Source organism: Notolabrus celidotus, chromosome 14 (genome assembly GCF_009762535.1).
Source record: "Notolabrus celidotus isolate fNotCel1 chromosome 14, fNotCel1.pri, whole genome shotgun sequence".
In the NCBI taxonomy this organism is placed as follows: domain Eukaryota; kingdom Metazoa; phylum Chordata; class Actinopteri; order Labriformes; family Labridae; genus Notolabrus; species Notolabrus celidotus.
In genome coordinates this window covers 19,255,406-19,269,717 of record NC_048285.1, presented here as the reverse complement: position 1 = coordinate 19,269,717, position 14,312 = coordinate 19,255,406, and the positions used below count along the sequence as shown (strand labels likewise).

General features: G+C 42.4%; 1 protein-coding gene across 1 annotated transcript in view; it reads right to left on the bottom strand.

The window, feature by feature from the left end:
* Positions 1-14,312, bottom strand: part of LOC117824830 (Down syndrome cell adhesion molecule-like protein 1 homolog) — a 115,093-nt gene that overhangs the window by 12,149 nt on the left and 88,632 nt on the right. Inside the window, exons 14-22 of the mRNA XM_034700302.1 lie at positions 13,898-13,994; positions 13,625-13,753; positions 13,315-13,482; positions 12,992-13,062; positions 12,622-12,862; positions 7,845-7,991; positions 7,600-7,755; positions 4,056-4,195; positions 33-186 (exon numbers count right to left, since the gene is read on the bottom strand). Of these exons, the coding sequence (XP_034556193.1) occupies positions 33-186; positions 4,056-4,195; positions 7,600-7,755; positions 7,845-7,991; positions 12,622-12,862; positions 12,992-13,062; positions 13,315-13,482; positions 13,625-13,753; positions 13,898-13,994 (1,303 nt within the window). The remainder of the gene's footprint in view (positions 1-32; positions 187-4,055; positions 4,196-7,599; positions 7,756-7,844; positions 7,992-12,621; positions 12,863-12,991; positions 13,063-13,314; positions 13,483-13,624; positions 13,754-13,897; positions 13,995-14,312) is intronic.

Here is a 14,312-nt window from a genome sequence, read left to right as displayed (position 1 = left end):
AAGGGATAAACCTCTTTACTTCAGGAACTCACCCTTTGCTGCTGGCTCCACGGTGACCTTGTCACTGAAGTTCCCGCGGCCTGCTGTGGTAACGGCTGCAGCCCAGATCAGATACTGCTGTCTGTGGTTCAGGTGAGTGATTCTGTAGAAGAGCAGCTCAGGATTGGCTTCATACTCACTGGGCATCTATGAGAAAGAGGAAAGAAAAGATTAAATCTGTCTAGCTCTCAATTCATTTTAAAACCTTCACGTCATGAAATGTTACAGGCAGTAACTGGCTGTTTTTTGTAACGGTTGTGATGCTGTTTCCCTTGTATAAATAAGCTGATGCATCAGGTTGATATGCATAAATCAAAACAAACTGATCTGTCATGGAAACAGGTGCTATTCTGTAACAGATACATGTGAATGAATACATTTCAAAAGGTCCTTTAACCACAATAAACTATACATTATATGATATTTCTCTTATATTTTCAATAGTTTCATGTGAGTGGAAAAAATATAACATTGTGTTGCATGTTTAGGAGCACAAAGCAGAATCTGGGGTATGCTATGATCATTTCGCCACTTTACTGAAGAGGCAGACATAATGTGAAGGACTGAGTGAACATCATTCTAATGTGAACACAGCTCTCTTTCCTCTCCTCCAGTCAGTGCTGCGGGAACAGAGAGGAGGATGGGGATAAAAGAACCAAGGTTCTGGGGCATATTATTTTATGATATGCCAGAAAAGCTGTGAGGAAGGATGGAGCTGGAGGAAGGGAAGACATGAGGGCGAATGTTGGTAGTGAGAGACACAGACATGAGGGTTGGATGGGGAGGAGGAAAGCCCACCCTCTTCTTCCTCTGTTCTCCTGGGGGAGGGCAAACAGAGATATGAGACAGAGGAAGACAATGGGGTACAGATAAATGAGTCAGTCAGAGATATCATGAACAGTCATACACTAATGAGGCCTATCTACTGCAGGCATCAGCAATGACAGGGAGGAGAGGAGGGTGGAGGAGGGGGGAGGAGAGGAAAGGGAAGCAGAGGAGAAGAGTAGGGATAAGCAAAGGAGAGGAGAGGAGGAAAGAAAAAGGAAAGTGAAGGAGGGGAGACGAAACACAAACACATACTGACACACACATACAGAGGCACACATGACCTGGAGGTGGATGTGTAATTGCAGTGTGTTTAACCCAGCCATGTGTCTGTTGTCTAGACATATATGGATCACTGTCATTTCAACACACACACACACACACGGAATCTCTTTTTTTTTTTTACTGACTGCCAGTCACTATTTACTATACCCACCAATTATATACCCTTATTCCCTCAACTCCTTCTCTTCATCTACTCCTCAGGTAACCAGAACCAGTCTCTCTCTCTCTCTCTCTCTCTCTCTCTCTCTCTCTCTCTCTCTCTCTCTCTCTCTCAATCAAAATACTGACTAATTCTTTGTAGCCATCATCCATCACTCACTCTATTCCAGCTAATTTGACCAATTTTCTCAGGTCGTGCATCATTCATACCTTCACAAATATTCATATTTAAAAGTATATATACTTGCATATACTCTTTACATTCACATATCAGCTAATCTTATGTCTGTGCAGCTACTTTTTCATGCATACTTTTGACCTTACAGTATTTAACTGAATCATATCAATATGCTACATACAATGTTTTTAGAAAGAGAGCAATGATTCTCTACAAACACTCATTTCTCTATCTATCAATAATAGAAAGGTGTACATAGGGTTCACATGTGCTATATAGACACCTTGTTCTAGGTTAATTATTGTGAGATGTTGACTGATAGCAGCAGAGCAGAGCTAGAAAAGAGTATGTGTTAATCAAAGCTTACAAAATGTCAGTGATCAGTGTTTTTCAGTTTGAAAAACTGTGCATGCGTTGTTTCAGGGGGACTAGGTTTTGGCTGGTGTTCTGACAAGATGTGCTGCTGTGCCAAAAAGTGGCACCATAAAGCAAAACGATAGCAGACACTATAAATGTGCGTTACCAAATCATGTAATATCATTGCATTTTATATTTATATGATATCACTACTCACTTCCTTTGCATATTCCAATTTATTTGATAGTGTGATGAAAGACTTCAGGAGAAATGTATCTTAAATGTCCTCCATCAAATAATGCTCCCACTACATTACAGCACTACTCACTTCACTTGCTCTGTAAGATAAATGGAAGTGTGTTTTTTTAATTTCACAAAACCATAACTTAAAAATTCAGTAGAGGCTTGTTAGACTTATATCTTCTGTCAATGATACTCTAGAGGTGTAAAGTAGCACCTCATAATAGGTAGCACTATTCAATAGAACACCAGTACCTAAGTCTAGGTTTGGGATAAATGATAGCAGAACATCTCTTAAAACATGTGTCAAATCATTTTAGAAGTGAGTAAAAGCAGCAGACATGTAAAGACCTGAGAAGAGTCTGCAGTGTTGCTTAGCACTTTCCTCGCCTGCTTGGTTGTTGTCTGCACAACACAGTTTATTCTGGGCAAAAAGATTCCAGTATTCATGTTGTTTTTCACATTTATGAGCAGACCGTCATGGAGGAATCCACTGGGCTTTTTATTACTTCCCTGTGTTCCCTGTTCATCATCCATCCCTCTTGTCTGCATCCCCTTCTGTATTTTCCTCTCTGCCTATCCTTTACCCCACTGCGCCATCCTTCCCTTCTGCCTCCTGCCATCACTCTTCATCACTCTCTTCGTTTTCCCCATCTCTCTCCGCACTCGCCTGTCATCTGCAGGCCTCACTTTTCCTTCCATCCATCCACCAGTTACCCCCCTCTGTTTAACATCCTCTCTGCATTTCTCCCTCTAACTCTCATGTATATCAATGTCTTCTTTTCCTCTGCTGTGTACATTTGTCTTAACTCTCCACTGCATGCAGATTCATGCACGGGCGGATGGATGGATGGATGGATAGATAGATGGATGGATGGATGGATGGATGGATGAACGGACGAATGAATGGGTGGGTGGGTGGATGTTGGGAGGAAGCGAGGGAGGAGTGACAGAGTGTGTGTTGCTGTAACGGATATTAAAATATTCCTCCGGCGTGGAGATAGCGGTGATCCAGGGAACGATAGAGCGAGATAATGAAAAGAGGAACAAAAGTACTCCCCGCGCGGTGTGTCTGACCCCCCCCCCCCATCCCTCCTTCCTTCTCTCCAGTCGCACTCATTTACATAGTAATCATCCTGAACTCTGCATGGGGGCTTCAGAGAGAGAGAGAAGGAGAGACTGAGATAGATAGATAGATAGATAGATAGATAGATAGATAGATAGATAGATAGATAGATAGATAGATAGATAGATAGATAGATAGATAGATAGGTGTGTGTGTGTGTGTGTGTGTGTGTGTGTGTGTGTGTGTGTGTGTGTGTGTGTGTGTGTGTGTGTGTGTGTGTGTGTGTGTGTGAGTGTGTGTGTGTGTGTGTGTTTGTGTGTATGTGTGTGTGAGTGTGTGAGTGTGTGTGTCTTTGTGTAAGTGAGGGTGAGTGTTTGCTGCCGGCTTGTTTTCTGCCCTCGTTGATGAACAGATGAGGTTGTCCTGGCAACGTGATCAGACGCAGATATGCAAATGAGGCTGAAGGGTGAGCTTGCACGCACACACACTGCGGTATGAGGAGAGCTCATTTCAAACACACACACACACACACACACACACACACACACACACACACACACACACACACACACACACACACATCTTCACACACACACACACACATCTTGCTGAGACTGCAGCACCAGACCACACACACACACACACACACACACACACACACACACACACAAACAGACACGATTTGCACAAAACACACAAATGCAGAACAGCGTCATATTGTAATCAGTTTGCGTTTATCTTAGCATGACGCTAAATGTGAAAGAGACGCTTTACTCTGTGAAGAGGAGGATCACGTCTCCTTCATCAGCAGCCATGTTGTGAGGTTCTCTTCCTCTCTTTTTTTTCCTCTTTCTTTCACTTCTCTCCCTCTAAAAAAAAACTCTCTGCATCCCTCTCGTAACTCACCGGTTGGCCCGACCCGGGGCTGGAGCAGTAGATGGTGTACTTGCGGATGATTCCATTTGGCTTGTGAGGGGGTAACCAGGACACCACTACACTGCTGGCAGAGGAGGGCACAGCTTTGATGCCAGCTGGGGGTCCGGGATCTGAATTATGAAGGGGAGAAGGAGGAGAGATATAAAACACAGATAATATATAGTTACTGCATTAAGCCTCTGTTAAAGGTGACATATCATGCAAAATCGACTTTTTAATGGTTCTCTACCTGAAATATGTTTCCCTGGCATGTCTACAAACCCCCAAAAATGAAAAAATCCATTCTGCCCCTGTTCTGATTTCTACACCTTTCTGTAAATGTGTGTGAAACGAGCCGTTTCAGTTTTCAGTGTTTTTCATACGTCACAACGACATCCGGTCTGTAACGGAGTCAGAGCTCGGAGCTTGTTCAGCCCATAGACTGTATACAATACAACTCAACTCCTCCTCCGTTTTTCATTACCTGCACATGTGTGCTAACAAGGAGCTTAGGAGGGAGGCATGCTAGTTGAAGGCCGTCTTAATAAACACAAAGGTCGGTTTTACTCCCCACGTCTGCAGATTTGAAGATCTAGTGGATGATTTTCATTTATCATGGAAAAGTGCTAGCACTAGTTAGCATAGCCACATAGCTACATGTTCGTAGCTGGGTACCAAGACACACGTCGACATACTGACAAATAAAACAACAATCCTTCAGAAAGGTCCTGCTGCAGGTGCCTCTCCATCAGGATCAGATTCTGGATCAGATTCAGAGGGTTGAAGCAATGCGGGTCTGTGAACAGCCGTGTATATTCAGCCAACATGTAAACATTAGATCAACGTGTTGGAGCGCCGAGGCCACATTCACTTCCTGAGGGGGCGTGGTCAGAGAGAAAATAGAGTGTTCTGAGCAGGGCTGAAAAAGAGGGTTTTTCAGGCATGCCAAAATCTGATTTCAAAGTGTTTGTTTGAGCATAAACTTTAAAGACATGTTTTGGGGACCTCTTAGACCAATATATATTGATGAAAAGAGCGTAATATGTTACCTTTAAATAAAAGCACATACACATACATATATAAGTTACAGGGCTGACAAAGGGGATTCATTTTTTCAAATTGCAGTTATGGTTTCATTGCTAACCCTATCTTTTATGATAGTGCACGAAGCGGCAACCTCCGGCTGCAAGAATTGACGCCAAAGTGTCAAAAACTGCAGTTCATCAAGCGTCCGCGTGAGGCTGGCTCCAGAAGTATCGTAAACCACATACACACCAATTCAAAAAGGCCGATCTTTACAGCAGAAATAAACATGTTAACAGCCTGGTACAAAAAACGAGAGTAGTCTGGATGGTTCATTTCTCGCTCGGCACACACTGTACAAGGGGTGAATTTTTTCATAACACGGCAATTTCAAGATATTAACATTATGAGATTTCCATTATGAGAGGCACAGCTGACTTGATTGACAGGCGGGAACACTGTAGCTGTTAGTGAGGAGGCTCAAACCCTGCCTCTTTACCGCTAGAGAAGTTAGGTTGAGTTCAGGGTATCCAATATGGTTCCTGTCGAAACAGATGGGTGAAGTCACGTATACTACGTCCATTATTTATACAGTCTTTGTAGTACACACACTATCTTTAAGTTAAGTACCATTAGATGACAACACAAACAACCTGACAATGTTAGCTAACAACTCATGTCACTGGCAGATTAGTGAACAACTTTCTTGTCCCTGTGTTTTTTTGTATTTCCTGCAGTTGTACCCAACTGGGCTTGGAAATGGACACTTCCACAACCTTCTTTGCATATTAAGTATATTAGTCCTATTTTTTTTTTTTGCATACATTGATCCTAATGTATGTTTTTAATGGTTGTAGTATCTTAAATTCAAAACTTTGTCATTTCCGTTTTAGCTTTGGAAGCCTAACCAGGGACAGGGGTTGCAAATTAGCCATGGCTAGACACCTGTATGTATGACTTCTACTTTGTACACTTTATAAAGTAAGGTTCCATGTGTTTGTGCTTGTCAAATAACAAGTTAATTAAAACTGTTTTTTTTACCTGTTAAAGATTATTACAAGGGGAAGCTAACTTCTTTTCACAAGGGCGTAAAAATAATAAAACTCCAGGAGAGACCAGGATGTTGTTAAGACAGTTTGTAGTGTATTCTTAAATGTTGTAGCATGGTGTACTACAGCCAATGATCAATCTAGGATTCATGAAGTGTTTTGTTGTGTTTATCTTATCAAGGCTAAGAGACAATATCTTTGAGATCAAAAAACAGAGCAAACATGTTCTCATCTTTCTTGATGCTGATGAACAAATAGAGGGTAAGAAAATCCTGTGAGAGACAAAACAAACACACCATAATAAACACCAAATCTATAAGTACACACAGACACTGGGTGAACACACGTATGGCTTTCAAAGGGACAAAATGCTGTGACCCTCAGGGTTCAGGGGGCACGAGAAGAACTGAAAAACCAATCTCTGTCTTCATCCTATGCTGACTACCTACTGTCTTTGTGTCTGAGGCAGACACAGGCAGGCGGAGGGTTGTCTGTTTGCACAATTTTGCTGCAAACACTTTCCCATATGCTGCAGACAGAACTGAGGGCAAAGGGAAAGGGAGGACCGAGGGAGATGGAGAACATTGAACGTATGTGAAGAGGTTGCCCCTGGACACAGTGTCAGCCCGCATCAGGCATAAAGAGACACTCAGCTTTCCCCCCACACACAGACACACACACACACACACTCAAAGACTATCACAACACACATATTTGAAGAGCTATTGCAGCGGGGGCAGCTCATAAAATGGAGATATAGCGAGGAAGAGAGAATAAAGGCCTTTTCTGAAACGACACTTCTTAGAATATCTGCCCCCCCTTCCCTCCATCTCTTGTGCGCTCCCTCTCTCCCTCGGTTTCTCCATCTCCAGACGCCTGCCTCCTCCTCTGCCTGGCCCCAGGGAGGTAGAGGAGAGGCGGATACGGATGTAATCCACAGCCCGCCAGTGTAAGCACAAAATTAATTCTCTTTAAGCCACAAAGAATTAATCCCTCTCCTTGTGCAGGGTGCTGAGCTAGACTTGCACACAAACAATAGCAGATTTACACACATATACACTAACTGGTACATGCACACTAATGCTAAGACATCATACACATGTACACAGGCAAATACACACTTAACCCCCGCCAACACTTCCATATTTTCTCACGCACAGACCCACACCCTAAGGCTCCTTAACCACACATACACACATTCACACACACCCTTTTTGGCTTCTTAATTCTCATTAGCACTGGTAATGGCACATCAGAGCACAAAGAGGTTTTAATCAGCATCCTCAGCCTTACACGGACCCCCTCTGAACCCCCTGGCTTTCTGCCTCCCACACTGCAGTCTAAACCAGGAAGAAACATCATCACACCTGCCCCAAAGGTGTGGTTGAACTCAATCAGATGTTTTTTTTAATGCAATTATTTGGTTCACATAAGTAGAAAGATCTGCTGAAATGTTGACTCACAGTCTTCACGAGTTTGGATGTACAGGACGTTGCTGCGGACGCCGTCTCCAGCCTGAGTGTAAGCCAGCACCTGGATGCTGTAGTTGGTGAACTTCTCCAGGCCACGGAGCTCCACCTGCTCCCTGGTGGTGGTGATGTTTTGCATTTCACCCCATTCTGAGACAAAGAAGGGCAGACAAGTGTTAAGACCAAAGACTGAGATGTTTAAGTGTCTTTGTAAAAGGAAATAAAACTGAAGAACACACCTCCATCGGGAAACACAGCCCAGAACACAACACGGTATCCCTTCAGGACTCCGTGCAGAGTCAACCTGGGAGGTTCAGCCCACGTGATCACGGCCTCGTCGGATGTTACAGAAATGGCTCGCACATTCTGAGGAGGCTGGCTGGGCACTGCAGACACACAGAGAGAGGAGAAAAAGTTAGATAAGATATCTAAACTATGTATCCTAATGTACCAAAGCAGTTCATACAACATCAGTAGAAATGGTGCGTTTACTGACAGATGAGAAAAGACACATTTTTTCAATGAGTTTCAAATACACATTTCTTCAAATGCATATTTGACACCAATAACTTTTGGATCTTACCCTCTGACATGTTCATTTTCTCTTTAAGAGGCTTTAAGACTGTAAAATCCTCCTCACTTTCCGGCTTTGTATTCACTGTGAGCTTGTCCTCGCTCTTATAGATAATCAGATTAAATCTCTAGACTCTTTGTACTGTGAATTATTTCATACAAACACTATATCACTCAAATATAGCCTCAAACACTTGGTATCTATGAATATGAGGTCTCTGTCACTGTTACCACTAGGTATCTGTTAGTTAGTTGAATGTTCCTTTAGAGCAGGTATGTTTAAAGTATGGTCCGAGGGCCAATCACAGCCCGAGGTCCATTTTGATACCTCTCCCAGCTTCCATCTTAAAATGTATTATTTATGGCACAGAATTTTATCACACTCCTAATTACGTGCAAATTAGCTTTTTCTTTCAATGCACAAAAGAAAGTAAAGTAAATCTAGTAACGTCTTACAATACTGGTGCATTAAAGACATTCAGGATGCAGGATTAGACATATCTTGTGAGAAAAAGTCTTAAAAACAACATGCAAATGAATTGTGATAAAATCCAGATCATGACATCATATTTTTCCAACATGGCCCTCCCCTAATGGAGAACATTTTCCTCATTAAGAAACAAGAGTTGAGTCTGGCTCTGCTTGAGGATTCTGCCTGTTAAAAGGAAGTTTTTCTTTGCTGCTGTAAGGTGCAATGCTCATGGTGGATTAAGATGAGATCAGACAGAGTCTGCCTGTAAGAGGGGACTGGATTTATCCTGTTTTGATGTTGGGTCTTTGTTAATGATTTAACTTGGAGTATGGCCTAGACATGCTATGTCTGTAAAAGCGTCTTGAGATAATGTTGTTGTGATTTGGCGGTATATAAATAAAGATTGATTGATTGATTGATTGATTGATTGATTGTTTGATTTGTTGATTGATTGATTGATTGATTGATTGATTGATTGATTGATTGATTGATTGATTGATTGATTGATTGATTGATTGATTGATTGATTGATTGATTGATCGATCGATTAATGGATTGATTTAATTAATTAGCTCATGTTAACTTGGCTTGTAACACTGCAGAGAACTGAAGACATATCATAAGTTATCAAGAGAAAATTTTGGGACAGGAAGTTAAAGTTCCTGCGATAATTGCACAAAGATATCTGACACTACCTGGGTACTTATTTTTTAAATAAAGAATAACATATAACTTATATGTTTGAAATAAAAAAATATAGTAAAAAATGTCAGCAGGGGCTGTTGGCCCTCTTGGAAAAAGTTTGGATGCAATTGCTATAGAGGTTAAAAATGTATGTTCTTCTAAATCAAATGCTGCCATTGTCTCCTCACAGTTCAGGCTCAATTAGCTGGTTGACTTACAAATAAATAAACCTTCTCTGAAACACTGAGAGGCATTTCCATATCAAACCTGAAGTGAGTTAACAAGCTAGTGATAGATAAAAAGCTCATGACATGCGTCCAGCCTGATGTATAGGACCATCTCTACAACCACCATCTCTCTCTCTCTCTATCTCTCTCTCTCTCTCTCTCTCTCTCTCTCTCTCTCTCTTCTCTCTCTCTCTCTCTCTCTCTCTCTCTCTCTCTCTCTCTCTCTCTCTCTCTCTCTCTCTCTTTCTGTACAAGCCTCCTTCTGTCCCTGCAAGCCCAGGTGTCTCTTCTATTGGCCACCGCTGACCGCTAGCCTTTCAGCCTTTGAATAACGTGCACTGTGGATGACGAACAGAAGACAATTTGTGAGAGAAAGAGAGGCAGGAAGAGAGGAAGAGAGCTGACTGAAAGACGCAGAGAGCCATGAAAGAGAGGGATCGAGCCAAGTCCGCCAGGGGAGCTTCTCTGCAGCTGGTGAGGAGAGAGGAGGTGGTGAGGAGGACGGAGGAAGGAGGATTAGAAAACTGAGACAGGGTTTTGCATCAATAAACCTTTAGGCTGAAAGTCCGAAATAATTAGGGGGCAAGAAAACATAGCCTGGTTTCTCCCTGAACAGTCACACCTTCGCAAGAAGGGGAAAAGGGAATTAAGGGCTGAAAAAGGAGAAGTAGGCTAGTTAAGTGTCCCAAATATGTTAGCTTTTTGGACTGATCCAGGGTTAAATAGAAGTTAGAAGAATTCAGATTGACGCAGAGTGAAGGAAATAAAGCATCATCGCTCAAGTTGTAGCTATATGAAATGCCCTTACACATAAGTTATGAGTAAAAAACATTGGGAAAACAGAGGCATAATGATAGGCAGATTTGGACTGGGGCAACGTGGTTGGGGTGGAGGGATGAGGGTGTGAGGGGCAGAGGAGGAAGAGAGTTAAAAGCAAGGGGAGCAAGGGAAGGGCAGAAAAAAAGATGAAAAGAGGGAGCGGAGAGACAATGCGCTCAGCTGTGGATAATTACAGCAGGAAGCTCGCAGAGAGAGAGAGAGACACAGAGACAAGCTAATTATAATTATTTTTAGTATGCTTGTTGTTATCACTATTATCATAATGGCCGTCAATATCACTGTCGCCACGGTGACAGCCACAGGGAAGAGCTGGAGGGCTCAGCCTGCTTTGGACCAATGGGGCTCAGCCAACTGTTCACTGGGTGGACAAGGATGTATGTGACGTGTGCATGTGTGTATGTATGTTAGATTGTGAGTGGATGACAAATTGTGAAGTTGAGAAATTGGTCGAGGTTAGCAGTATTTTTAACTGCAGCTCAGCAGCAAAGCATTAAGAGTTTAGTAGATGAATAAGAAAGTAGAACACGTCTTTGGGAAAAAAAAACAATATTAGATAAAGACTACGTTTGGTGTTTTCTTTTCTTTTTTAAGATGTATTTTTGGGGTATTTTTGCCTTTATTGACAGATATGGACAGATAAAGACAGACATGGAATGTGGGGAGTAGAGAGTGTGGGAGGACATGCTGCAACAAGGACTATAGCCTCTGTACATGGGGTGCCCCTTGTGTTTTCTTTTGTTTTACGTTAAAATAGGATGGCCTGATTTTGACTTCTTTCCAGAGTCTTCAGAGGTTTGGTCCTGCAGCTCACTTGAGCTGAAAAAGTTGCATTGTTTCGTAAATTGTGTGAACGTCTCATCCAAAAGCCTGCTAGTGAAGACCAGCAGTCCATAGTGTAGCTGATTTATTGTTTCAGATCAGCACTTTCTCTCACTTCGAACCTTTTGTGAGCATTTTTGTGTTCAAATATATCCCAAAATATTTAAAAAAATCATTGTTACTTTGCAAAACATGAATACAGAAAGTGTCTTTCCTAATTCTGTGAACTAAAGGAACAGGTTTTTCTTTTTTTTATTGGCAACATCTGCATGTCTTCGAGTTTGCAAGCGATCTCAAAACACATTTCCCATGTTTAAACGAAATGTGGCAGAGGGCACCTCAAAGAAAGTTTTGGTTTTGATCTGGATTGATGGCTCTATTCAGGAAAATATTTCCAAAGATTACACGATTGGAATCTATTGAATTTTGTCCCTTTTTGCAACCACTGCACTCCTTCATCCTTGAAAAGACATTGAGGTTTTCTCCATTTCCAATGTCTTGTATCACAGCATATTAAAAAATGAACTAGCACATACTATCATTCACCAAACAAAATATGAATCAAAACAGTTACAATTTGAGACACAATGGTTAGAAATCAGAGTCTTAAACTCTGATAAAGAGGGAACATGTATCATCTTTGGAATGTATGGCATCAATTCTGATTTACCAAGTTCAGTGTAAGCTTGAGGGGCTTTCAGAAGTAGCCAATCAGAACCCGGAGTAATGTAGTATCCATAATGCCGCTCCAACTTACCTGAATAAATAAATAAGTGCACCCTTTCCTCACACACTCACAACTAGCTGCAGTTTAAAAATTGTCCAATCATTGTTTAGGATCATGCAGCCTAAAACAAGACTTCTCGGTTAACTCATTCATTTGCTTATTCAGTCATTTGTTCATCTTTCCGCTCTTCCATCTACCACCTAGACATGAGGATAAATGGCCTTAATTCCACAACTCTCTGTAGAAGAATCACTCAGTCCTCTCTCGAGTGCTGCTGAATGCGCACTGTGTCTGTGAGACTGCGTCCTTGGTGTTTGTGAAAAGCTTTGGATTGTAGACGCCAGCCTTCACATTATTGTTGAGAGAATAGAAAGAAATGTAGTAATTTGGGCTACAAAGCATGGCATGCTTTGACACTGATCAGACAGACAGGACGCAAAAAGAACAATGGCAGCAGGAAAAGTGCAGCAACTGAGAATCAAAGCCACTGCAGACAGGGGATATTTAATATAAGAGCTCTCACAGTTGAGTCTTTTCTACTGTATGTAATGCACCATGCTGTTTATACTCCTTCCCATATTGCTGTTGCCCTCTGAAGTAGCAGGCATTTGAAGAACACTCTTGAAAATGATGCTGTTGATGTGTGTTTGTGTTGAGCGTCTCAATTTCCTCACCATCCTCAAGTGTCGTAGCATTGATCTCAGAGCTGGACGGCCCTGTGCCGGCTCTGTTGAAGGCCTGGACGACCACACCATACTGGGCAAACTTCTTCAAGTTGTCCAGGGTGTAGACCTCGCTGTCTCCGGTGGCCTTCATCTCAACGATGCTGTACTGGCCGTTGCTGCCCGGGCCATTCTCTCTGTAACCGATCTGATAACCTCGGATCACTCCGTTCTGCAGCTCCTTCCTTGGAGCCTGGGAAATGAAACATGGAGACATGGTGCTGAATATCAGAGTCATCTATATTCCTATTTTCTTTATGTAGTGCATGGTTGTTAGCCATGTCCATGAAAGGGCAACGTAATACAAAGCTGCTCATTTTACCTTCCAGGTGACCCTGATACTCTGAGATGTCACTGGCTGCAGGATCACTTCCATCGGAGGACCATCAGGCTCTGCCGAGAAAAAGAGAGATGTATGAACTTGTAGGGACAGAGGTTTTGTTGTACCGTTGAACTAAAATCTGCTGCTTTCAAACATATATTCAGTTGCACTGCTTTAATAGATGTTTTCCCTCACTTCCACTGAGACACAGTTTTAATACAAAATGCTTTTTCAAGGACAGATTTCAGTGTCAGCACAGAGCTAACAAGCTACAACAGAAGAGGTGGAAAATCACAGACATCCATGTTTGTCAATATACTTACGTGCTTCCTCCGTGCTGATGGTGAGCTCTTTACTCGCCTCGCTCTTGCCTATAGAATTGTAGGAGTACATGCGGATGCTGTACACAGAGGCAGGGTGAAGGTCCACTATGTTTGCCTGGTTGTTGGTGGGGGAGATGTTTCGTGTTGCATGCTTTAGCTCCCAGGTGTCTGACAAAAACAGATAAAAAGTAGACAGATAATCAGCTTTTTTTGAAGCGTCTCAAATTAAGAGAAGAAGCACAAAACAGGTTGGCAAATAAGTAAACTCACCGTGTTAATTTTCTGTAAAATCAACACACTCTTTACTCACCTGTCTTGTTCTTATACTCAATATCGTAGGAGGTAATGACGCTGTTTCCATCAAACCTCTGGGTCCACCTGAGATTCATGCTGCGATCTTTCACTTCTCGTACCTCTAACTCTGGTGGATCTGGAGGCTCTGAGGGTATAAAAGAGAGGGAGTGAAACAAAGATAAAGGTGGAGATGTTAGCACCAAAAGAGAGAAAGCCCTGGATGGAAGGAGGGAAGATTTGTGAAGCTTTTGTCCATATAAAGTGCACACATTTACACAGGAGTGGTTACCTTGCACCGTGAGCTGGATGAGGCCTCGTCCTTCTCCGTAAGAGTTGATGGCATGACAGGAGAAGAAAACTGAATCCTCACGCTCCGCTGGTTTTAGCTGTAGGGAGAAAGGGGGGGAAATTGTGAGAGAGAGACAAACAGCTCTATCTCAGTGCAGGCAGGCAGGTTGTGTAAAACAAAGCTTTGTGATGGAGAAGTGGCCCAGGGAGAGTTTTTCCATCTATCATGCCTGCTGTAGGTGACTCACTGTGCACAGTGGGTGAGTCACCTAAATACAAGAGGAGAGGTGAAATTAGGAAAGTGTCACCAACCCAGAGGGGCGATGCACTTTTAGGTTTCAAGATGTACTTTGTTGCACAATTGGCAAGCTACCCATGAGAAAAACATCATGGCAACCTGAAACACCCTTGGAGCT